We start from the raw sequence: 27316 nt of genomic DNA, 5'->3' as shown, positions 1-27316 counted from the left end.
TAAAAACGGTATAGTCTTCGTCTGGGACTAAAAAAGGACATAGTTTCCATCCAGATAAGAAAAAAGGGCATAATCTTCGCCTGAGACGTGGAAAGGGCATAGTTTTTGCTTAGGGCCAATCTGGGCATAATCTTCGTCTAGAGCGTCGAATCATGTACACGTGTATATTGTTAAGCAACGGCGTTAGAAAATAAAAAGAGATAGAAGAACTGATTAGACTACTGATAAGTACATAAAGAAAGAAAACGCAGTCGTACTGTTCCTAATTTTCTTCCTCACCATTCGGCTACATATATATATATATATATATATATATATATATATATACATATACACTACTGTCAGCCATAGCGATAGCCCTGGAGCTATTAGTAAATGTACATATGCCTATGTACTTTATATACATTTTTTGCGGTGCAGCATGTATGGTCTGAAAAAAAAATAAAGCCTTAATTGATCCACGTACTAAGAGGGTACCTTTTATTATTTTCTTCCATCATCACCTATTACTCCTTGCACTTTTGCATCTCGTACTTTTTAAAAGCAGATAGCAAGTCTTCTTACTGTATACTTACTTACTTGATTTTATTTCTTATTAAAAGAAAAAAAAATTTTTTTTCAATGAAAAGATAAAAGATTACTTATGCTAATCTTACAGTATCACATGGTAGGTACATATTATACTGAACCATCAACATAAGAATCGAGCCTTGAAATCGGGCTGGCTTTGTGTGTGGGTATAATATGTATGCCCTGTTTTGTCGTTTTCTTTCTCGTCAGGCAAAGGATCGCTGCTCCCTCCTATATACTCCTATACCTGCAGACGTTCATTCACTCTACAGCTTCATTCACAAAACTATTGTGGCTAAAAAGTGCACGTAATTTACCCCATTTCATTTGATACTAAAACTTGAAGTTCCAATGTTGCTGTGCAAATGCCTTTTTTTTTTGTTACAATATTTATTGCATTGTGAAATTTTTTTTTTTTTAGCAGTATACTATTTTTTTTTCTTTGTAATGAATTGTGATGATTTTTAACGATAAATTAAAAATTAAGTTTTGTCATTGAAGCTAAAATTTTTAATTATTGGTTTGATTTTTCACCTAAGGTTGATCTTAATATGCTTAATTTTTTAAACTTTAAAATAAATAACAGTTTGATATTTGTAGTAATATATGAAGTTATTTACAAATACACTGAAATAAGGGGGCTTTTTTGGCTCAAGAAAGACCATCTCATTATTTATGAGAGAATTAAAAACAATTTACATACTTAAGCACAGAAAACAACGGATTCGTATACGTATAAGTAGAGAAGAAATGATAGCGAAGCAGATTTTTTGATTATAAAAAGTACCAAAACTTGGTAGAAATATCGAAAATACGAGTCTTCGTTTTGGATAAATTTTTCTGTGATTCTCAATATTGCACTCCAATGAATGATGAATTTTGACTATGCCTTTTCCGGAGTTCGGATATCAATATTTGATGTGGGTACGGTGTGTAACACTATAACGTGTGGTTGATTGTCCTAAGAAAGGGCAAAATCACAAAAAAGCAAGATGGAAAAAAGGGTCTCCTTCTATACTTGGGCGTTGACTGTTGAGGGCCAAGCCATGTACTTACCACCAGGGTTATTTCACAAAAAATGCGATATTCCGTTGAGCCTATATGTTTAAAAACGACGGATTCAATATTTCCAATCGGAACTTTTTCAAACCAATCTTTTCTAAAAGCATCTTTGTAATCAAGTTGAAACATTTTTTTGCGTGGCCGTGAGGTTGAAACAAACCAAAACGTCATTACCGCATAACACGAAGCGTTTACAAATTTCCCTTTGTGCGGCTTCTGGTGCCTAGACGTATTTTTTTTTTTTTTTTTTTTTTTCACAACGTACTTACTATCCAAAAGTTTGAGGTGTTGAGCCCCTTATCTGATAGTTTAGAACCGAAAAAAAATTTTGTTTTCAAGTACGGGGCATTTTGTTTGTGAAGATATACTTTTGACACTTTTGAATAGCGCACAACAAATGATTTAATTTGGCCAAGTGATTAATTTTCAGACACTTGAAATTCATCGTTTTGAAATCCGAGGTGTACCAGAAGATTGTCAATTTTTTTGCATCTTCAAATCTGAACGTGGCAATTCGTAGTATCGTGAAGAATAATGTCGCATAGCGTTTTTACTGGTAAAATAAGCGGTCATTACCGTAACACCCCTAATCTCGTAGAGATTCGAAATCATCGATTATATGTCTATAGTGTACGAAGGGGTATATACAGGGTGCAGATGTGACAAGCGAAATTTCGTTGAAAAATTCCATCTTGGGGCTTAACAATTGCAAAAAAAAGTACCCTCACGGTAATGACGAAGTTATAAAATTTTTGTAAAATTAAAAAAAAATGTATTTAAAATGAAACAAAGGTTTTTCATAAATGATGATAGAGTCGGGCCACACAGGCAACTTGTTGACAGCATAACTCACATAAGTTGGAAAAAAATAGCTAAAAAAAATTCTTACAATTCAAACTAAAAAATTTCAATTAGGACGTGGAAATATCAGTTTTTGTGAAACGATTTACCACTACTTCATGGAATGAGCGATTACACTATCTGTCCTATTTCTTTTGCTTTTTCGTTGTAGGTTGTAAGATAATTAACAAAGAAAATAATTTCAAGCCTATGGTAGTGGATGATGACGTAGACCTACTACGCGTTTAGATTATTATATCGACGTCCAGACGAAAACTATGCCTTTTATCCTATTTCGAACGAAGTCTATGCTTTTTGTTTAGTTTGGACGAAAACTATGCCTTTTTTGTAGTCTGGATGAAGATTATTCCATTTTCTCTGAGTCCATACAAAGATGTTGATCTTTTCTGGAGCCCAGATGAAGTGAAATCCATTTAAGCTTATTACCTTAAATTTGTGTTTGTTATTAGATATACAATCAAACATATTTATATAGTGGTTGTTGTCTACAGTTGTTATACACTTTTCGAAATCTTTTAAAAAAGCTCATTCTTTTTTTTTTTCAAACATATACTAGAAATACTGCATGAAGCCGCTAAATCTGCTAATAACGAATACGAGTTGTATTTTTTATAACGGCATCTGTGGATTCACGTGCATGTGAATCTCCATGGAAAGATAAAACTTATAACATAAACGCTGGGACCAAGTATCGCGAAACCTTAAAATGTTTTTTTTTGTTTTAGGGAATGTGCAACGAAAGAGAAGTCAGTAAATAATATTTGGATGTTTTTCAACTTAGTTTTCGTGCGAACACGAGAAAAGGGTATAGTTTTAGCCCAGACTCGGGAAAAACAGCATAGTTTTCGTCTGAACTAGAAAAAAAGGCATAGTTTTCGTCTGGCAGCCAGAAAAGGGAATAGCCATCACCCGCCCTGGTAGAAACGTTACTATATACACTGGCTAGAAACTCGTCAACGTGGTATACGTTATAAGCTCATTTACGCATGTACGTTGACGAGTTTCTAGCCAGTTTATGTAGTGACGTTTCTACCAGGGCGGACATGATAAAAACGGTATAGTCTTCGTCTGGGACTAAAAAAGGACATAGTTTCCATCCAGATAAGAAAAAAGGGCATAATCTTCGCCTGAGACGTGGAAAGGGCATAGTTTTTGCTTAGGGCCAATCTGGGCATAGTCTTCGTCTAGAGCGTCGAATCATGTACACGTGTATATTGTTAAGCAACGGCGTTAGAAAATAAAAAGAGATAGAAGAACTGATTAGACTACTGATAAGTACATAAAGAAAGAAAACGCAGTCGCACCGTTCCTAATTTTCTTCCTCACCATTCGGCTACATATATATATATATATATATACATATACACTACTGTCAGCCATAGCGATAGCCCTGGAGCTATTAGTAAATGTACATATGCCTATGTACTTTATATACATTTTTTGCGGTGCAGCATGTATGGTCTGAAAAAAAAATAAAGCCTTAATTGATCCACGTACTAAGAGGGTACCTTTTATTATTTTCTTCCATCATCACCTATTACTCCTTGCACTTTTGCATCTCGTACTTTTTAAAAGCAGATAGCAAGTCTTCTTACTGTATACTTACTTACTTGATTTTATTTCTTATTAAAAGAAAAAAAAATTTTTTTTCAATGAAAAGATAAAAGATTACTTATGCTAATCTTACAGTATCACATGGTAGGTACATATTATACTGAACCATCAACATAAGAATCGAGCCTTGAAATCGGGCTGGCTTTGTGTGTGGGTATAATATGTATGCCCTGTTTTGTCGTTTTCTTTCTCGTCAGGCAAAGGATCGCTGCTCCCTCCTATATACTCCTATACCTGCAGACGTTCATTCACTCTACAGCTTCATTCACAAAACTATTGTGGCTAAAAAGTGCACGTAATTTACCCCATTTCATTTGATACTAAAACTTGAAGTTCCAATGTTGCTGTGCAAATGCCTTTTTTTTTTGTTACAATATTTATTGCATTGTGAAATTTTTTTTTTTTTAGCAGTATACTATTTTTTTTTCTTTGTAATGAATTGTGATGATTTTTAACGATAAATTAAAAATTAAGTTTTGTCATTGAAGCTAAAATTTTTAATTATTGGTTTGATTTTTCACCTAAGGTTGATCTTAATATGCTTAATTTTTTAAACTTTAAAATAAATAACAGTTTGATATTTGTAGTAATATATGAAGTTATTTACAAATACACTGAAATAAGGGGGCTTTTTTGGCTCAAGAAAGACCATCTCATTATTTATGAGAGAATTAAAAACAATTTACATACTTAAGCACAGAAAACAACGGATTCGTATACGTATAAGTAGAGAAGAAATGATAGCGAAGCAGATTTTTTTGATTATAAAAAGTACCAAAACTTGGTAGAAGTATCGAAAATACGAGTCTTCGTTTTGGATAAATTTTTCTGTGATTCTCAATATTGCACTCAATTAATAATAAAATATCCACTTTATTGTTTTTCACAAAATTTAGATGCTTACAAGTTTTTATGTGTACAATCTCGACCAATTTAAACATTATTTTCCTACAATGGAAAATGTTAAATATAAATTACAATCAAAATCACAAAATAAGATAGTAAATGACTAATAAAATTTTTATTTTTTAAATAAACAATAATTTCTCTTAAGCATTAACTCGTTAAAATACATAGCTACAATATAAAAAATTTTCAGCCATAAAAAAAAACGCTCCAGATGCATACTTTTGACCTGTGTTATGTTTGTAAAGGCCCACTGCTCTTAAAAAAACTTTGAAAGTAATATTTCCTTTAAAAAAAGGAACAAAAAGGAGAATGCACAAGCTAGGTAAACAGTCGATTAGCACAAATAAAATGCCAAAGAGGAAAGAGTAGTGTACAAGGAATTGTCAATTGATTGGAATTCTATTGTATAAATTATGTAGAATATTATAAAAAGAAAACATTATTTGCATGATGTCGCGAGCTTGTACCACTCATTAAGCTAGTACTAACGACCTATTTCTTCTAGTACAAACTACAACGACTTCAATCCTTCGTATTGTTTTTTTGTTGCACTTTTCGCTTGTACTCGATTAATGTGTAAAATATGTATGTCTATGTGTACATGTGGTAGCAAAAACATTCAACTAAACATACACAAATTTTTTGTCACGCACGACGATGATACTTCGAAAAATTTTTGTTCCTCACTTGACATCAATGTGCGTGCCACGTTCATTATTATTCGAAATTTTAGCTTGGCCCGGCATTGCAATGGTCATTCGTCTTTCTTTTCTGCATCCGCCTTCAATTCACTTTCCTGCTGGCTATCTTCTTCCTCCTCGTCAGCATAATTTGTGTGTGGCTCACCAGGCTTCAAAAGCTTACCGACGTAATCGTACCTCTCTGAAATAAAAATAAAAATTTTCAGATTTTTATTGTGTTAACGTTGAATTGTTAAATTACAACTCATATATTTTTCTCAACATGACGCGAATCACTTTTCCGGTTGGAGACATTGTGACATCAGCCTTGAACGTTGATCTCATGCATAATAAACAATTTAAGATAATTTAAAATCAGTAGACAAACTCATTTTTTCAGATCTAATAATGATAGGAATCAAAATCACGTTTTTATGAAACCAGATCAAACCACTAGTTCGTCAAAATATTTTTCCAAACACTAGAGCGTAAACATAATAAAATTCAATTATATAGTATTATTTATGAGTAAAATTATCGCAAAGAGAGTTTAAGCTCATAATACATATGGTCGAAGAATTTATTGTAAAATTAGAATTTAATTAAAGTATATGCAAATTATGCGCACATAACGAATAAAACTTGCTTACCTTTGAATTGTTCTTCCCACTCTCTAACCGAATTCATTTCATCAGAGTTTAAGTCACTGAGATCATCATATGCATCTTTACCAGGATCAATTGAAAACGTTGCTAAGCCTCGACTCGCATCCCGCCCTCCAAATGCAGAATAAGGCCCACCTGTAGAGCAAACCAAGAATATCAATAATTCAATTTCCATTAAGTTTCAATGAATTGATTCGTCATATCCTAAAATTTAGTAGTCAGAAGATTAAACTGTTAAAAAACTGGTGCTTTATATACTGTTATTAAACATTTTCAAAAACAGGCTTGTGACGGGACGTAAGAAAAATTACAGACTACCAATTCAACTCTAGAAACAATCACAAGCTCCCCACCCATTTAGTTCATCATAAATTATTCATTCATTGTTGCACAACGTCTGCAGTACCATATACATATTTTGCAAACATAATAAAGAGTTATTCATGCAAACAAGCGAAAACCTGAAAAAATGTACTATCTTATCAGTTACTTGTCAACTGCTTTCCGATAATATCTCCAAACAACTAACACTCTAGCTATCTTAGATGTCACTGATTTAGACATTTCTCATTTATTCTATGCAATAATCTGCTTCATATCAACTATAAGACTCCATCATATTTTTTTTACAAGTATTGAATCAAATAATCATTGCTCATGTAATAACTATGCAACATACCAGGTCCATAATACCTAGCGCCCTTGGTCACATCAAAGACATTGCCATTAACAGCGACCAGGATCCTGCCATCTGGTCCAGTACCATTGTATGGCTTGAGCTCCTCAACTGTGAAATCACGCCTGATTTTAGGTAGTTCTTTGACCGGTGGTGCCGGTTCGTAACGCTGATTCCTGGTCTTGTATATCTTGTACACGAGTAAAGCAATGAGACCAACTAGTGCAAGGTTCACAGGGCTGCGTACGATTTCACCCACGAAATCGTACAGTGGATCCAAGTACGACGGTGCTGCTACTGGCTGCTCCTTGGTCTCAGACATGTTTCCTTTTAATTTTACGTAGTAAGTACTGTAAACAGAGAGTGTCCTTTCGCAGAGAGAGAAAGGAACTCCACGAACACGAGGTTACACGATGATTGCTGAACTGCTACTGAGGCTATATTTGTGTTCTTGGAGAAAATTTTTGCTCTTGGTGATGATGACGAGGACGACGATGACGGCGGCAGACGTGCATACGTACGTGCGTCGTACACACGCAGTTTGATGCAGCTGACTCTGCTACCACACCTGTTAAACAAACCGCTGACGATTACAAATAGGTATAATAAATCTTGTACACGTACGTGTTCAGCACATAATATATGTATAAGCGTTAATGTTGACTTTATATGCGTATATGTTGCGAACCGGGGGGACTCCACGCGCGCGATTTTATATCGTATCTTTTTAAAGGGACGCGCTTTTACTTTTTGAAGATATAAGTAGGAAAAATAATGATGATGAAGCTTAGTCGATTTGGACATTTAAAAAATTTTGGAGCAATGAGATAGGTACCTAAGTATTTGGGTTTCCGAAAGAAATATGAAAAAATATATTACAGGTATTTGTGTTGGAGCTGGAATATATTAAAGATAGGTGAGCGCGACACGATGACTATACACAATGTGTTTCTAGCCTACTTACTGCGCCTCTTTTCTACACTTCATAATTGTTAGAACGTTTTTGTATAACTATTTGATAAAATATGGGCACTAATGTCAACACTAAACCTATATGTACCTGATGCAGTTTCAGAGTTAACTTATCATCCAAAGAAATAGTTTACGTGGCAGGTTGAATGACGACGAATGAGTCGAGCTACGTAGGTAAATATTGTTATTGCTGCAACAAAAACATTTCTATAAGAATTCCCATTGGAAAATATAGGTTTAGGGGGTGGGGGGACAACAAACACCAGGAGAAAAACGGGGAAAACAAAAACTATGCATATATACTAGGTGCCAAATTAGTAATGCATATCAAGAATCACATAAGTATAAGTGTAGAGTCAGTAATTATAAAATACAGTATTATATACAAAATTTTTGTAACTCTTATGAGTAGTGCTTACAATACAAATTGAAAATGACAAACGACGAAAACGATACTGAAGAGCCGAGGCCTGCTAAGTAAACCTGATGCTGAGCGAGGACTGTGGCACCGGTGGCACGACTGGCACGAGAGAAGAGCCGACTCTTTTTTTTCACAACGCAAAGTTTTTATTGTTAATTATTACGGAAGCCTGTTCACGACTCACGACTCACGACATCTGCATAAAAACGCATAAGTAGGCACAAGAACAAGTATGAGTGCACAAAAACACGTACGAGTGCACGAAAGCGCGCACACAACAAGTTGCAAAGCAGACGGTTTCTATTTTATCTACTTTCTATACTTAAGTATACATCCTGATGTTACATCGTTTTCGGCTGGAATACAGCCTCTGCCTCTGATTTTAACATTCTGGTAAAGAGAGCACGGTGTAAGATATACGTGAAGTTACGTGTAGTAATTACAGTAATTACTACTAAGTAGTGCCATATGGTCGATTTTATTAAACCATATTAGTAGAATATCTATTCTTTTCGAGGTCAATTTTTGGGTAAAGGATAAATTGTAAACTTGCCGCAAATAGCCCAAACGATGTCAACTTTTTACTTTGTATCTATAAAATTAATTGCGGCTGGTTTATAATCAACAAAGCGGCTCTACTGTAAGTTGTAATAATTATTTGGATCAGCGCCATCTAGCGGTCTTTATTTTTTAGCGAAAAGTGGCCTCTAAAATTCTCAATCAGAGCAATCAGGCTTAGAGCTATTCAATCAATTATAAACCAGCCGCAACTCATGACAAAGCTATAAAATGAAAAAAATAACGATATGTGTGTTTTTGGCGGCAAGTTAACAATTTATTTTCTACCAAAAAATTGACCTCCTATGCATTTATACTATTGAAGATGCATTTTTAAGCAAAAGATAGATTGTTAACTTGCCGCCAAAAACACATGTATCGTTCTTTTTTCATTTAATAGCTTCATCATGAGTTGCGGCTGGTTTATAAGTGATTAAATGGCTCTAAGCCTGATTGCTCTGATTGAGAATTTTAGAGGCCACTTTTCGCTAAAAAATGAAGACCGCTAGATGGCGCTGATCCAAATAATTATTGCTATTTACAGTAAAGTCACTTTATTAGTTATAAACCAGCCGCAAATAATTTTATAAATAGACGATAAATATTTGACAATTTAAGTGCTGTTTGCGGCAAGTGTACAATTTATATTTTACCTGAAAATCGACCTCCAAAAGTGTAGATATTCTACTTATATGGTTTAATAAAATCGACCATATGGCACTACTTAGTCGCGATTACTATAATACAACTTCTGTACTCATCACAGTTCCCAACCAAAAAAGTTTAATGTCCATTAATTTGTCTTCAGTAACGTGTATCCCTAGTAAGTAAGTACTTATTGACAATTTGTCGAGTCCAAATCACCACAGTGAATTACAGTTTGTTTTTTTATATTTCAGCAAGCTGTTACAACGGATTTGTTTAGCTTTGAATACATTTTAGTTCTATAAGTTCAGTATTGAGAGATGAGTAGGTATCTCGTTCTACATGTGTAAAACAGTAGTTATTGTTTGTCTATCAAAATATATCCAAATTGCAATATAATTATTGTAGGCAAAGAAATACTATTTTCTTACTCGTGTGAAATTTAACGGATTATTATATTATAAAGAGGCACATTGAAATAACTCTCTCTTTGACTAAATATATATGTCTGACAACTCCAACAAGCAGGTAGTTACTATAAATAACTTTCTTCATGGGAAACAAAAAATGAATTTTTTTCTTTACTCTCGATAGAAGCCGGTTTCTTTTTTCACTATCCATTCGCGTCCCGGGAGAGATCGTGACTCGTGACAACTTTTTTTCTCTTGTTTCATTGCAAGTGCAGATTATTTTAGGCTCGTCCGTGCAAAACAATAATTTTTTTTTGCATTACCGAGTCGCAGTGATACGTTTCTCTCGCAATGTCTCGCCATTAACGTTGTGATTTTTGCGCCTCCACCGAATCAATCCATCGATCAATAAATAAGTAAGTATAGGGTATAATGCGGAGCAAGATAAGATTGCGCGATTTGCCGTCAGTTTGTAGGTACAAGAACACGCCTAGCTGCCTTTATTATGTTTTAGAGTCGCCCTATATCACCTGGAAATATAAAAAAATACACTTATACACCGTTAAATATAATCAATCAAGGCATTGTCTCCAACTATTTTTTTATAAGAAGAGAACATTCTTTTTTCTTTTTAAATTTAGACAAGCAATGACGATGGCCGGAGATATATTATGTAGTTTAGTTTAGCGATCGTAGGATTGAGTTAAATAACTTGCAAACGTGCTAAGCGATATGGCCGAGTTGATCTTCATCTTCCTGCCCATCCCTGTACAATTTTTTTTTTTTTTTTTTGTATGAACGAAGAAAAAAGAAACATCGGTGTTCATTACGACATTGTTAAGAATCGTTTTCTCTTTCGTGCGTGCACAATATGTCGTCATCTTTTTCGACTTGTCAGTACATAGTTATCGGTGATTAAGTGTCTGCAGGCTTGGTATCGTAAGTGGCGACAGATAACGAAAACCTTGAAGAAAAATTGAAACTCTTGCGGTACGCGTTTGTATATTATTTCATTTTTAAAGGCGTAATGCACAACACGTATGAAGCAATTTTTCGCGCTTATCATTTTTTAACAGTATTGCCGCTATCTACGTTAAATCATGTGGTTAAAGGAGATCAGAATTTGAGACTCACGTTAGTTACTATATTTTTTTTAATATTAGAAATGCCAATGGGTGTGGATGATAGAAACGTGCGCGTTTCCAATTTATTATTATTACTTTTTTTTCTTCTAGGTCTCGACGTACGTGTTACTCGAATTTTTGAAAACTTGCTAGCAAAAGCTGCGGAAGACAACGCATGTGTATTTTTAGAAATCCAACGTGAAAAATGAGTCCTACAAAAATTTCTCCACAAGCTTACCGCCTCTGAGTGGCTTAGCTGAACAGTATTGAGACAAGGTTTTACATTTTATTATCCTGATAAACTATGCGGACACCTCGGATGTACCATGGTATCAATGTAAAAAAAAAAACAAAAAAAAAAAGAAATAAAGCCAAACAAACTGAATATCTTTCCAAAAATCAATAATTCAAATCACCGTCACAAGTAGAATGTACTACCATTTTTAAAGGAGAAAATTCATGCAGAATTGACCAAGACAAATTCAATTCCTCGCTCGATCCGTCCAAATGCAATTATCAAGCACAACTCAGCGCATTTGAGCGTCACAGTACGGTGTACGATATAATTGCCACACGGCCGCAGTCGCAATTCCAGCATTGCTCAACGAGCCTGAAAAACGGCCATGTCATATTTATGTGCCACTTATGCCTACATATATATGTTACACCAAAGCTGTGCACAAAACGCGTTCCAGTAATGACACACACACACACGTCCCCCCTACCTATACGTATATGTACTTATAAGCTATCGAAACGCGAAAATTCATCAAAAATCAGGCTACTAGTAGTTCTACGATTTTTTTTCCTCACCAAGAGAGATTTTTAACTCGTCGCCTCGATCGCGCTATCTTATCTTTGTTCACGCATCTGCAACAAAACTTTTATTTTTATACAACTGCTCATGTACTTAATCCATACCGATTTACAATTATTCGGTATACAATAGATTATTGAACTGCGCTGGGTTGTCATTCGACATCATAGATAAATTCTCGAGTACATCGCACAATCATTGTCGACAGTTGGATGCTTCATTGAACAAAAAACCAACTTACTTAACAAAAAAACAACGACGAACCGGCAAAAATCGGTCGGTCACCGATCTTGTACACTTCGACACCACACCGTACCAAAGAGACAAGTAAGTAAGATAAGTACTGCCCAACTTTGTGGATATACGGGTACCTACACCGGTTAGCGTAAAAGTCACCGTCGAACTGAGCGCGATGTCCTGCATGAAAATCGAGCGAACGTCGGTCTCTGCATCAGCGTGTGCGCCACGAGATTCTTTTTTTTTTTTTTTTTTTCCTCTTATTCTTTACAACACGGGCACACATAACATACGTATATACTTACTTTTCCTTCTTTTTGCCAGAGTCACGCTGCGACGCTGCCGGTGATTTTCACCGGTCGAGCGGTGCTGCGTAAATATTAATTCACACGAGCTCGAAACAGTCACGGTGCGCGACGACGACGACGAATCGGCTGTTTTGCTGCTGATGGATGTTATTGTGTGTATCTACGTGTAGCCGAGAGAGAAAGCCCACGAAAATGTGTGTGTTCACGAGGGGAATCTATGTTAAAGATATAGAGCTGGCATTTTATTGATTCGTTGACGCTTGCTTGCTTTTTACCCTTTCTCATCCGTATACGCATGGGTCGCTTCTTCTAATCACAACAGAGTGGGCCACGTCATCAATGACATACGTCACTGTGAAAACAACTATCGTGGATGTTGGCTATTATATATATCTCTTTAAGTTTTCGTTTCAATTTTTATTTGTACAGCACAAGTCAATCAGGCTGATGGCGAACAAGCACCGCAGTCCTTTCGACTCTTGAGATCAAACATTTGGTAATTATTAATCCTAATTGATTCTAGTTTTGGACACAATTAAAACACACCTGGCAAGTTGTACACTTGCACATAAAATATGGAACAAAAGAAATAAAAGCTCGTCACACTTGACACTGGACGGGTACTCGTTTGGAGGTCCTCGAGATCGAGTAATCCTTTAGTATTTCCCGCTTCCTCGATCTCTTCTCGTGATTGCTGTCGTATATGTATACCATGCGGTACGCATCAGGAACAACTATCAAGTCTCTACGGTTTCGTTGTTGCTGTGGAAATAGAGGTACGGGTGGATGTCCAGGTTGTTGGGTACGCTCTTCGGGTCGACGCGCTCCGAGCATATGGGACAAGTTTCGTCGGTCTCGACGATCCTGCAACACGATTTTTTTTTTTTTTTTTTATTACCATCCATTTATTACTACCTGAAAATAAATGAAACTAATAAAAAAAGGTAAAATTACTTCAAGAACTCGCTCCTTATGGCTGGAAAGTCGCACTTCGGACAGGCGGTAAAGTCATCTTCCACGATGTGCCGGCCCTACAATTGACAATGGTTATTGTTTTGTTTTTTTTTTTCTTAGTTTCCATGAAAATATCAAGCAACTCACCGTAGCTATGCAAAAGGGAATGGTGTTTTTGCACATGTCACAATTGACCTCCGTCTCGGGAAGTCGGCTCTTGCAGTAGGGACAGCTCGTGAGAGGCTCGTCTTCTTCCTTCTCTTTGGTACGCGGTGGCTTCCTCACGATAGCCTCGATTTTCTTGCTGTACTTTGCGTCGATGTGATTCCTGTGCTCGGGTCGCATCAGCATCGCGGCGAATTTGAAAGCGTCGGTCTTGAGACCCGCGCGATGGCACTCGATTACCGCCGATGTCAGGATCGGCACGACATCTGGAAAATATTAAAAAACAAAACCAATCAATTTGATTGGATCAACTAAATTGTTTTTTTTGTTTGTTTTTTTTTAGATTAATTCCACCTACGAGCTGGGAATTTCGAGATATTATCGGCCACCCTGATCAGCATTCTGGCCCCTTTCAGGTGGTCGTTTCTCTTGACGTGCAGCCGCACCAGTATATAAGAGTGCAAGAGCCGCATGTTGGTTTGCATCTCGAGGGGCGCGTTGATCTTGTTGCGCTTCAACTCTTGGTACATGCTAAACAGAACGTCGTGCGCGTTTCTGTAATTGCCTGTGAAAACGCATACGAATCGTTTTAATTGCTATAAATACTCATTTATGTATATGTATTTTATTTACCGTTGATTTGCTCCTCGTTGGCGATGATAACCGCAGTTTTCGCTGCCTCGCGATACTGCTTGCGAGCCATGTACAAACGAAACAGGTACTTTGGATCCTGTGTGAAAATCATCGCTCGTATTTTTTGGGTTGTTTTTTTTTTTGTCTTCCAATTTAAAATAAAATAATTAACCTTTGGCAAGCCGTCGCCACCCAAGAGAAAATCAATCAGTTGATGGGCCAATCTCTCATCCCGAGAGGAAGCAACCGTTTCGATAGCCAAGTTTAGTGCCTCGTCGTCGTCGGTCGTCAACTGTGCGGCTTTCAACAAGTACTTCAAGGCCTTTCCCGCGTACAAAGTAAGCATATTTCAATCGTACGTATAACACATATATATATGTTAAATATCACAGCCGAGCGCAACGAGTTTACCTTGTGGTGTTCTTTGGCGTAGTAGTAATACTTGCCAGCCAAGAGGCTGTTCTGCTGGGACTCAAAGTACATGGCGAGGCTTCGGAAATCCTCCTTTTTCACGTTGGCGTCGTCCACCTCGTTGGCCAGGATCTCACCGTACAGTTCCATCTTGCTGTGCTGACTCGCAAGCTGGAAGGCTTCGTCGTGGCAGTTGGACAGTATCAAGAACTTTATGGCGGAATTGTAGTCGTTCATTTTTTGGAAAAATCGAGCCACCATCTTCGCTCCCTCGATGCTCTTGGTCTGTTGGACAACTTCGACGCTTCGAGCTGTCAAACGCATAGATCGGGTGTTAAAATAACGACGCGTCCCTCGAATACGTTTAAAATACGTTTCAATGAAAAACTTGCCAGGATTGTTGAGGTGCTCCAAGTTGATGCGAATAATGTTGTCGTAATCCTTGGCAGTCTCGTATGCTTTGGCCGCCTCTTCGTACTTTCCCTCGGCTTCCTTGGCCTTGGCGTATTGTACGTTGATCTTTGGCGAGGATGTCTGTGATAAAAGCTGCCCGACTTTTTGCCAATTTTTCAACTTTATGTACGCCGACGCAGCCTTGTCGAAGTACTCTGCCTTCTCGTACAGCTGGGCAGCCTCGCTGAATTGCTGTAAAAAAAAAAAAAAAAAAAAAAAACCTGCAATACTTTCATCACGTTGCCGGTCTCGTTAAAAGAGCCACTTTATGGTGACGTACCTTCATGCTCTCCAAGATCTCGGCGCACTCTTTTCTCAGGTAGCGCGGGCTGTCGTGTTCCATGGCGATGGAGACGCCTCTGCGACTGTCCCCACACCTGATCGACGTGCGCGCTATACCTGCCAAACACTGGGTCTTGTGGTTTGGGTTTTGCTTTAGTAGGGCATCGCTTGTTCCCGACAGTCCACGCTCGTAATTGCTCAGAGCTTTCGGGTAGTTTCCCCTGCAAACAATATCAACGCCCACGGTTATTTGGCCCCAAAAACCAGGAAGGGCTTTTTTTATTCCTACGTGAATTCCAGCTGTTGAGCGTATTCTTTGGCGATGAACGGTATCTCATCGGGTTTCAGAGTTTGAGCCAAATTCAGTGCCTGCACCCACTGCATGAGATCCCTCCTCAAGTTGAGAGCTTCCACGGGCTCCGAGGACTGCAAAAAGTACTTTTCCGCCTCGTCGTGCTTGCCCAGCAAGGTGCACACGTGACCATTCAGCAACGCCAATTCACAAACGTTCTCCAGCTTTTGTATCGCCCAAACCATCGAGGCGTTCTCGATTCGTCGGTAAGCTTTCGTAGCTGCAGGTGGAACGGACAATTCGTCAAACCACTTGCATCGTAATTACTTTTTCATACCGATTGCTTACTTACCTGTTTCCAGTTCCAGATTCATGAGCGCGCCCTCGCCCAGTTTTATCCAGTCGCTTTCGTCGTTGAGTTTGAGGCAGGTCTCCCATGCTTGTTGGAACCTAAAATTTTTTACTCCGATCAACTCAACTAAAACAGTTGAATTATTTTACATTCATACCTTTCGCACGCCATCTGTTTCCCCAGAATTTCGCGCAACTTCTTCTTGTCGTTGACGTTCCCGATGTCCTCGTGCGACGACAAAGTGATCTGTATCAATTTGCTGCCCGCCGTCGTCAAAGTCACCTCGCCCGAGTACATGAGCGCCGGCATCGTGTCGGAGGGTAGCTTGGTGTCGCTGATCTTGTTCACCCTAGTGCCGTTCACGTGATACCTCATGAACGCGTACGTGGCCACGGTGGTGCCGTTGTAGGCCGCGAAAATCGTGCGCTCGTCGAGGTTCTGGTCCCAGAGGATGCCTTGGACGGAGTCGGGACAGTCGGGAGCGTAGTAGCTCGCCTCGTTGATGGGGTCCCACACAAAGGCTTCGAGCTTGCTGTCGATGAAACTCAGCAGGGAACCGTTGGCGTCCAGGTACAATTGCTTGATGCCGTTGTTGTGCGAGAGTTTGGTGGCTCGCTTGAATTCCTCCAGGTGAAAGTACACGATGTCGCCGAGCTGTGTTAAGTATAGGGATATACATATACCATCAGAGGCAATGATCATCAAGCTGAAGCGAGAGTTCCACTTACGTCGTCTCCGTAGACCAAGAAATCGGCAGACAGGGCGTGGCACGTGATCCTTGAGCTCAGGGCACTGTGGTCCGGAAACATTTTCGAGTCTTTTCCAGCGCTCATGAGACTGCTGTCACTTTTGATCTGACGCACGCCACACGAAAATTACATCACGAGCAATACAATGGATATCAAAACTTACCGAATGCAATTGAAGCTTGCCGTCAAAGAGCACCGAAGCGTACACTTCGTTCATGTTCATCGACTCGACGGAGGCCAAGTAATCTCTTTCAAAGTGTACCATGGACGCGCTGGTGTTTTGCCCGACGCTCAAGTTCCAAAATAGGGCTCTGTTGTTCAGCGCAACTGCCACGTGCAACGGACCGATGCTAACGATCGACGGCTCTATGATGGTGTTGATTATTTGCGGTTGCGCCTGCGTCTGGGAAAAACCTCAATTTTACTCTCCGAGCCGCTCTACCGAGCATGAACGCACCCACACGCGGTTTAAAGGAAAGCGCGCTGTACCTTGTCCAAAGTGTACAAGTACACGGCTACCTCGGTCAAACTGGCGAGCACGGCGATCCTGTTGCCGCATACGCTCATCAACTTTGGGATCCGAGCCAAGTAGATGAGGACGTTGCCGCTGTGAGTGACAGCCGCGAGCATCGAACCGTCCATGGACCACGACACCAGGCTCACCCCGGTTTCGCCGCTCACCGTTATCACCTTCTCCGTTTCCTCGCAATTTTGCAGATTGTGTATTTTCAAATTGTTGTCGCCGCACGTCACGACCTTGCCTATCGCTTGGTTGACGTCGATGTCGTTCAGGGAGTCCCGGTGGTTCTTCACTTGGAACAACTCCTGGCCCACTTCCTTTATGTGGGTCGAGATGGCCGATATGTAGCCGGCTTCGAAACCCAGCAAAATGTAACCATCCCCGTACCTGTCACACGCACATTCAATCGTCATATTGCTCACCCACACCTTCAACATACATGAACATTATATATGTATATACCATCTGTAGGACACTATGGGGCCGTATCTTTTTTGGAACGTCAGCTCTATCGGATTGTCCGGGTCCAAGATGTTGTAGAGGTACAGGGTGGACTTGCCCACGATCAGCGACACCTGAAAATCCAATTTCGCGTTATATCAATCGTCCGCACACGCGTTGCACTTGTCGTTTGATGTGTCAAAGGTGAAACTCACGGTGTTCTCCCCGCCGGCCCTTTGGTCCGTCTTCATCTCCCCGAACTGGATGTTGGAGGGGTCGCCGTGCAGTTCCACTTCCCGTCTGGTGTCCCCATCGCTCGTACTGACGCTCAGTATTCTGTCCTCGCCGGACAGGGCCAACAGACCCTCCATCGACCAAGCGGCGCAGGTGATTTTTTTCCTGTGCTTTCCCAAAATCGGCACCCTCCTGAAAGGAAACAAAGGCAATTAATCCAACGGTGACAATGGATACCAAGTATAATAACAGTATAGTGCTCACTTTGCGTTCCGATGGTCGTAGATGACGAGGTTGCCCTTGTGGGTGCCCACGGCCAGGACGCTGTGACGCTTGGCCCACTTCATGCAGCAGAGGCCGTCCCTGACCCCGGCGTCGATTTGGGACCTTTTGCCGGTCGTGGCGTCCCACAGTACGATGACCGAGGAGCTGCTCGACACCGCGGCCAACACGTCACCGTCGGCGTCCCAGCCGAAACCCGAGCACAGACCGGGCAGTTGGATGCGCTCCTGGAGCTCCCCTTGCCGGTCGACTATGGCGACTGTCGTGTCGCATCCCGTGGTCGCCAGGTGGGTGCTGTTACCCGGGCGCCAGCTCATGTACGTGCTCCCCGGACCGTGGGGCTGCTCCAGCCTGTACAGAACCTGTTGGCCGTGGTATACGTGATTACAATTTTTTTGTCCAAGTACAACCTTTTTGTTTTCCATTTGAAAAAAAAAACCCCCCTTTAACAATTGAGTAAAATTATACGTTTCATCTCGAACAAATCGATGCGGGAACTCTACACCATTCAACATTTATCGTTATTTGACTGTAGGATGAAAAATATATTCGGTTAAAAACCGTGACGATTTTACGATCAATCGAAAATTAGGTGAAAAAAGAAAAAAGAATTCAATCAGCACGAATCGATTTAAATGTACACACGCGCAAAAAAAGGGGGGGGGCTTACCATTTTACAAAATTTCTCTTATACGTGTAAACTAATATACGTAAATGTAATTGTAAAAGTATCCGATTGAATTAAGGGTTCTTGGCCTTTTAAACGCGAATTCGGGCCATTTGGGGGCAAACGTAAACAAACGCGCATCGGCAAAAGGGACGTCGGCGGCTTTCAAACGACAAATGGATCTACTATACACATATCATGCATTTGTTCATTCCGATTCAAGTTGTGTGCGTCAGGTTATGTTTAAGCGGAAAAAAAAGTTGAGGCAAAGGACGTATTGTGCAAAAACTCAAAAAGCGACACACGCGCGCCAGAAAAAAAAACAAAAAAACAAAAAAAAAAAAAAAACGGTGTTTCAACATTCACGTCGGAAATATCAAAGTAAAAAACCTTGTCCGATGACATGTCGCTGGTCCGATAATCCCTCGGCCGTCTTCTTCGGCGAACGTAGATTACATTGGCAACCGATTGTTGTGCTCCTGCTGATTCACCCTCCCGACCGCTTGTTCCAGTCGACGCCAGCGCGCTCGCCATATATATATATATATGTACACGTGCACAGGTGTAACGCGCAGGCGGAGGGTGTAAAAAAATTAAGGGGAGATAACAGCAGAGTGTGGACACTGGACACCAGTAACAACGCACGTACACCACAAACCGGTAGATCGATCGATCGGTTGTCTCTGCAGGTTTTCAGAGCTCGATTGCATACACAACTGAGGGTAACTTATGAATAAGTACTACAATGCCGATTGCGTTGTTGTGCAATGGTTGCACCGAATACTTGTGCATCATATTTTGTAGTGTTTGAGTTGTTTGGTCGATTTTGTTTGACTCCTTGACGAATCGTGATATTTCAGGATACAGGCATGCACGAGTAAATGGGTTTTTTGAGAGTAAGTACACATATATAAGGACTTGTTTGTATTATGAATGAATACTTACCTAGTGATACGAGAAATCGATCGACCGATTATATTTGCCTTATTTGTTTGGACAAATCAAATCGTTCACTGTATCTATCTGTTTGTACGACAAAAATATTACTTGGTACATAAAAAAGGAAGGAAAAGGTATATATTTTTCACATTAAATTTTAATTACAATTCATATAAATACGAAAAAAAAGTTATCTGATGCTTACCTGGTTAATTTTTCCATTTTATTTTAATGCACAGTCTCCTTAATTCAAGGATTTTAAGGTGTCATATTACATACGTGCTCGAAACAAAAAATATTATTAATTCTTTTGATGTTTCCAATAAATCTGAATAAATATTTGTGTATAACAAGCATTTCTAAAATAAGGGTTAATAACAGTAGAAATTTCGTACCAACCAATTTATTCAATAGGTTGTAATAATTATTTACAATAATAACAAAAAACAAAAATGACAATCCATTGCAACACAGCTATATCTGTACGATTGAAAATTAAAAAAAAACTATGGTTTTTGCCGATTTCCGTTGGTATTTTTGAAGATCGTTATAGAATGTTCACTCTCTCCAAGTAGAGTAGCAAAATTCCGGTCGTCCAACCCCCAAGAATAATCAGCATAAGAGGCAGAACATCGAAAATACCAAAAGGGGACACGTTGTTTATCTAAAAGTGAAGAACCGTTAGTTGTACTATTTACACGTTTGTTGTGTTAAAATTAAATAAATAAAAAAAAAAGAAAAAAAACAACTACATTAATAAACTGACCTCAACCGGTTGCAAATACGATTCGTTGATGAGAGCCCTCTGCAACACACCACTGTCTTTTATCAACGCAATGCTATCAACAAAAACGCCATTTATTTTTATAAACACGCGCGCACGTATACACATAATATCACATAAGGTGTATGTACTTATGATTGATCATGCGACGAAAGTGGCTTCCTCGTTGCACAGCCAAGGCCATGGTTGACTGCATCATCGGATCCAAAGGTTGCACGACACAGGCAATTTTCCGCCTATTCAACTCCATAGTCACATCCACGGTTATGAACGCGTATTTGTCCTTCTGGCACAAGTTGTTGAGGCCCTCCAGGTCATTTTGCGGCAATGAATCCTTGTCGACCAGGATCCGATCGAAAATTCCCTTGACTGTCGCATCCGATGAACTCTACAGCGCAACACCCGACGATGATAATTATTAAGGCAAATCAAAAGCTCAATCCAAAACAATTAAGTTCTAGTTGTCTTTCAAGTTAACGAGGTTCGACGATTTTTCAAAAATCCAGAGAAAAACGGTAAAATATACTTTATTGTTAATCAAAAACAATTACTGTAAACGCATTGCCATCCTTAAGATCTTGCGTTAAGGACTGAAATTTCACCAATGAAAAACATTCGTGGCTGAAAAATGTTGAAAAAATTCAAGTGATCACCGAACCCCCTTATAAGTACTCAATTCATCGAAACAATGATGGACGGGATGGACACCTGAAAGAACTTGTAGGTGGCGCTATTTTTCAGCACGGTCAGCTTGAACGAGCCATCGTCGAGCATGCCTTTCAAGTTACGGAAGGGCGTGAAGGGCACCTTGACCGTTAAGTTGCTGATGAAAAAGGCCGAGTAAGTCGCCAATATGACCACACCGGCCATGTGAATCGTCCAGTTGATTATTCGTATCGAGTCTACGTTTACTGACGCGTATCCTGGAACATAATCAATATTATTGCGCAATGTCTTCGACACAGAGCGTGAGGCAAAAGAAGCATTATTGGCACACGGTATGTACAATTCAATAATTATGTAAAAAAAAAAAAAAAAAAATAGCACCTTGTGCGCACAGTGCGCCAAACGCGTGAAAAATCGTGCGGGCGAACGACAAGCACTCGATGTCACATTTGTGGAAGGCCCGTCTTTGGAACAGCAACCAACAGCCTACGACAGTCACCAAGCTAAAGAGTACCAAGAATATCACCAAACTCGCCCAAATGCCAGGAGAAAATGGACTGACGTACGCGCGCCACTTGGTACCCGTGTCGTACGATTTCTTTATTACGATGTGGTACCTGTAAGGATTTATTTTTAGTTTTTCACTTGCTCGTGCCCATTGTGTACGTCGTGAGCCAAAGCGTAGCTGACTCACTTGGTCAAGAAAAACGGAGACGTGAACTCGATACTGTCCAGCCTTTCATGGGTAATGTGCATCGGGGTGCCTCCAAGGTCGATCTCTTTTTTGATGAGCAAGTCGACGATGGAGCCCGGGGAGTCGCTCTCGATGAACCTTACGCTGCGAATGCCCGATTATTCGTTTCAATCATTTCTTTTCTTTACAATCAACGGCTCACCTGCAGTTCATGTTTTTCGCGAATATAGAAAATATTGTTCCGAAGATGCCTTCCAACCCCGTCATGTTGCCGGAAGCGTCGCTCTGTATGATGGTGAATGGCGGACTCTTGATGAACAACAGTTTGTTGATTCAACGAGGGAAGGTAAGAACAAGTTTACTGTGTAAAATGATGGTTCTTTTTTTTTCCCAAGTCTTCCTGAGACGTAAAATTACCTGGTACGCCGAGACTCCGATGACATGTCCCCGAAGATCGGTTCTACGCTGGTACAAGGACAAATCGCTCACTTCGAGTCCTCCATATTCGTCCCAAGCCCCGTAATGGCTGTTTATCAGTTCTTGGTCATCGGCAATGTTGTAAACTTCGTGGAGCTTTAGACTATTTTTGCCTTCCATTTTCTGCACCGTGAGAAACAGGCAATCCAGGGGCACGTAGATGGTCGAGAAAAATACCGCAGCGTCCGTTTTTTCCCCCAAAAAGATCATCCACTGTGTACTGTCTGTCGAAAACCAGGGGGATATCTCCTGAGAGCGTGTAAGGTTATTATTAAAATATTTCTTACGACAATGTACGATTTTTTCCAGATTTTTAACAAAAGTTTCAAACTTTTACATCTACATAACAACAAACACAAGTGATGCCCACCTTTGTAAACTCTTTCATTTCGTCGGAGTCGTTTATGAGCACAATTAGGGCATTTTCCAAATTTGTGAAAGAATTATCCTTCATCTATAAGAATAAGAACAATACTTTACAAATGAAATTCCTATCATGTTGATTGGTATGATAACATTTTGTTTTTTCATAACTATTATTTTCAAATACTTATGGAAGGCAGAAAAAAGTCACGCCAAAGTAGACAAAATTTATTAATATTATAGTTACTCACTTTGTCTTCAAAAGTCTTTGTGTGAAAAGCCAATGTGCGAACGTGAATTCTTGAAAAGTAGACTAGAATTTTCATAAACTGAGCGGCTTGATGGAAAGCTTACAGTAAATTTAAAAGGATGCGATGATTTATTTTAATAATAATAAATAAAAAAACATCATAAAAATAATTAATGTTTAACTTACAAGGCGAATGCACGGCATTTTCGTCCGTGTATATAAATATAATGTATCTGTTGTAGAAAATGGAGTGTACACCTTTGATAATGTATTTGTAAAGATCTGGTTCCATAACGAGTTGTGCTTCAACACCATTATTTGAATGGATAATGATCCAGATAATCATTGCCATGAATACAAATTTTACTGCGCAGAGGGGTTTTTTCGCCATTTTTTTTTTTTTTTTTTTTTTTTTTTTTTTTTTTTTTTTTTTTTTTTTTTTTTTTACAAGTGCTTACATCAAATTTTGAAAAGAAAAAAAAAACTGTTATTAAGATGGAACAAATTTTAATTACATTTTTTTTTATCTATATGTGCTTGTACAAAGTGAAAAGTATTTTCCTCGGTATTTTTTTGAGCCACAAATAACAATTTAAATATTAAAGTTGAATTAAAAAAAATGTAATGTTGAGTAGAATAAAAAAGCTTTATTTTTTAATAATAATAATACACCTCCACGATTCTTTAATAATCATTATTAAATTTTCAAACTATGCGAAATTGAAGCGCTGCCAACTACTTATTCACCATGCAGATTGAGGCATATTATAACATTCCGCTATTGTCAGCATGGTACAATTATTTATATTCAAATATAAAACATATTTTATTTGAATGAAAATGAAGATTTTCAATGTATGATTTTGTTACAGTGGATTAAAAGCAAAATCTTTCTCACGAACTTGTTAGTTAAACATCACATGAAAATTTAGGGGTAATGCCGTATTGTGATAAAAGATCTCTAGAATTATTCGCTACAAAAAATGGCATTGTAAATTTACTGAAAGTAGCATATAAATTGACTGAGACCGAACGTAGCAAAGAGACGAATATAACTGCAATATGATGTACTCTTCTACATGGTATTTTGTACGAAATGTGTCTCACAGTCTACGTAAATGTCTGGAAGGGCAGTAAAAGTATCTAAATAATAAAAACGAGATGGATGTGTAAACAGAGTCGAGAAACCAAACAATAAATTATGGATAGTTTTTTTTCGATCGACCGTTAACCGTCAAACATAAATTGACATATTTTAATGTATAGGGTATCACTTTGTGGCGGAAATACGATTAAAATATTAGAAGAAAAATAAAAATGTACTCGAGAATTGTACACAGCAGTTATTCCATTTGGTATTTTCCAACTACATTTATGCTACATTATTTTTCCGGTTACAGTACGAAATACGTATCATAAAAGATTATCATTGACTCGGTTCAAATTTTAAGTGCTGTGATTTGTAACCGACTTAAATACATGAAAATATTGAAAATTTAATTTTTTTTTCTACGTTTAAAATAATTTATGAGAAAATAATGTATTTTTAATTTGTAAAGAGTTTTGGTTTCATTAATTAAGTCGAGTAAAATAGTCAAATTGATAAAAATTAACATGCTTTGGATTATGATACCACGAAACGTCAGAAACATTTCGAAGTTTCTACTTGAATTTAAATTTTTAATGGCTCATATTCTTACGCTTTATGGTATTTCACGCATGTATACTTTTATTAATAACTTGCTTAATAAACAATTTATCATTTTCAGATAAAAATACCGTTAAAGTTTATTTAACACCTGTCCGTCTGTTTTTTCAAATGCCATTGATGTTTATCAAAATGCTGACGGAAAAAAAAATTGGTTAGCTGAAATATTAAAGAATTTTAGAAAATAGTTGGTTCGTTACTCTAAGTGTTAAAAATAAGTTGCACATAATTTTGTCACAGATAATATAATTATGATAGGTAATATAAGTTAGTTATAGAAACTGCACCACCCAATTTTGGTTGTATTTACTTAATATTTTTCCGTACGTATAGTTTACCAGTGAGATATGCCAGAGTTAAAAAAAGTAAGCGAGAGCGGTTACTGTTCGTCAGTACTTATTCTCGGCAGTTGCCTTTTGCTTCGGGCGAGCTCCGCAAGCTGACTCCACCTCCCAGTTCATGAAGTTTTGTAATTGATTTTTTTTTTTTTTTAATTGTTATATAAAAACAAATTTTCAAGATGACGTTTAAAAACTCTAAATTATCATACTGAATACTAAAATAATTGTAGCAAATTTTTTAAAAATATATGAAATAAATATATTATGAAATAATAAAAATATCAACCAAAAAAGTGGCTATACGTAGTATTGTTTTATGAAAAAAGAAATGTATTACTTCACTGGAGATAATTTGATAAAAAATTCAAAATTTTTACTTAATACTGGATCTACTGAACGTGCTCCCACGCTTCTTGAGAAGAAGTAATTTGTTTACTAAGACTTTGAACGACATATAGAAAGCTATTTATTATTAACATAATCTCTTTGTGCTTAGGATATTTTGTAACAATTGGAATACTATATTTTCATCTATTAATTACATAAACTAGCGTTTTTTCATATTTATGAATAATTTAATGATAAAAAATATGGTCCCTAGATTGTTTATGTTTCTGAATTTATTCAGAACTGAACTAATTTTATTATAATGCAAATTACACTTATGTTCGATAAAAAATTTAATTATTGGTACTACGATCAATTTTTACAACAAGAATTACAGTAGTACATTGAGGTGATTGATACCACTTGATTTTCTCCAAGTGAGCTGAAAAATACATTTTAAAAATCGGTAAAAATCATGCTTGAAAAAGGTATTGAATTATCAGTACGTAAATTTTAATTAAGTGAAATTACATCGAAGATTTTTATAGATCATATTTTCTATTGAAATGTCCTGTTCGTATAAGCAAAATATTTATTTTCTAGAAAAAAAAACATGTTGCTACATCTACACACATGTTATTGGTACATATAGTTTAAAACATACTGCGGAAGAGAAAAAAACTTTGGCAGAGTTCCATAATTTATGAACGCACGTTCGTCTCTAAAACTAAACGATTTTGAATATCCGCAGTGTTTTATCAAAATTTACTGTCCCCAAAGTTATATTCCGACATTCAACTTGTGCAGAAAATTCAAAATTGTTCGGTAAGGGCATAATCCTACGAGTATTAATTCAACTCTGTTTACTTAATAACGCCATACAAACAGAATCACTGGAAGTAATGAATAAATTGCATCGAATGAATAAAATTTTTTTCAAAGGTATTATAATTACTCTAAATGAATTAAAATATTTTTTTCTTAAAATATTACAGAGTCATTCAAAAAATTTCGAAAGGCTATAGACACAAGTTATAGTTTACAGCTGTGTGCAACAGTAGGACTTTCGAAAAATTGGGCCTGAAAAGTTTCATGAATCAGCTCAGCCAATCACACCCTTAAATATTGATATCACCTATACATAAGTAATAATGTTTCAGTTGTTGCGACAGGGCGCTTGCGCGCTCACTTTTCATGTATTGCGTGTAAATATACGGAGACGTAGCATACACCCACATTTGCACATCCTCTCCTTTCCTCCCTCTCTTTTGCCAAAGTGCCAACATCCACATACGGTTAAATCGATAAGAAATTAATTTTAACCATGAAAAATAATTACTTTTTCCAACTTTGAATTATTAATATTTTGGATCTATATCCAATCCATACTGATATCCTACGAAGAGAGTGAAATTTTAATTTTTTAAATTAATCTTAAACTGAATAGAATTGAATAATGCAAGTTTATTTTCTTATATAATTTTTTTGCCATTTCTTACATTACTTTTTAACACTCAGATGTTAAGATGCATGTACATTTAAATAGTTCATTACCACGAACTTATATATATATACATATGATGTAGAAATATCATAAATATTTATTATAAATAAAATAGAATTAAAAAAATCGTGATTAAAAAATGTCGATCTACAAGTCATTATTCAAGGACAAAAAAAATTAAAAAAAGAATGAAAAGAAATAAAAAGAAATTTCAAGCCACCTGCCATTTAAACCGGTGAACGGAATCTCCATGTTTCTAATTATGACGCGAAAACTCGAGGAAGGAAAAAATGTACTCC

The 27316-nt window shown here is 37.7% G+C and overlaps 2 protein-coding genes across 6 annotated transcripts; both read right to left on the bottom strand.

Moving 5' to 3' along the window:
* Nucleotides 1–5106: 5106 nt before the first annotated feature.
* Nucleotides 5107–12337, bottom strand: MSBP (membrane steroid binding protein). 5 transcript variants are annotated; one of them, XM_014358694.3, is made up of 6 exons: nt 12226–12337; nt 8429–8626; nt 8098–8199; nt 7041–7605; nt 6347–6496; nt 5107–5898 (listed from the first exon to the last, which is right to left on the bottom strand). In XM_014358694.3, exons 4-6 carry the CDS (start codon nt 7357–7359, stop codon nt 5771–5773), a joined length of 597 nt encoding a protein of 198 aa, XP_014214180.2. In that variant the 5' UTR covers nt 7360–7605; nt 8098–8199; nt 8429–8626; nt 12226–12337; the 3' UTR covers nt 5107–5770. The 5 variants fall into 5 exon arrangements, with proteins under 5 accessions (XP_014214180.2, XP_014214182.2, XP_014214179.2 ...); XM_014358696.3 differs by lacking the exon at nt 8429–8626; XM_014358693.3 differs by lacking the exon at nt 12226–12337 and having other exon boundaries at nt 8429–8714.
* Nucleotides 12338–13096: 759 nt separating this feature from the next.
* On the bottom strand, nt 13097–19369 carry Oseg6 (intraflagellar transport protein Oseg6). The gene is made up of 19 exons (XM_014358704.2): nt 19355–19369; nt 18280–18659; nt 17997–18207; nt 17803–17915; nt 17310–17727; nt 16984–17223; nt 16800–16925; nt 16229–16725; nt 16072–16169; nt 15717–15999; nt 15426–15648; nt 15085–15337; nt 14693–15003; nt 14454–14603; nt 14282–14378; nt 14007–14213; nt 13631–13914; nt 13484–13560; nt 13097–13393 (listed from the first exon to the last, which is right to left on the bottom strand). Exons 1-19 carry the CDS (start codon nt 19367–19369, stop codon nt 13267–13269), a joined length of 4110 nt encoding a protein of 1369 aa, XP_014214190.2. The 3' UTR covers nt 13097–13266.
* Between the last annotated feature and the right edge of the window lie 7947 nt (nt 19370–27316).

The sequence above is a fragment of the Copidosoma floridanum genome, unplaced genomic scaffold (genome assembly GCF_036245765.1).
Source record: "Copidosoma floridanum isolate Cflo_tuat_1 unplaced genomic scaffold, Cflo_Japanese_pri ptg000007l, whole genome shotgun sequence".
In the NCBI taxonomy this organism is placed as follows: Eukaryota; Metazoa; Arthropoda; class Insecta; order Hymenoptera; family Encyrtidae; genus Copidosoma; species Copidosoma floridanum.
Note: the sequence above shows the minus strand (reverse complement) of the source record. Positions and strands in the feature narration are given on the sequence as shown.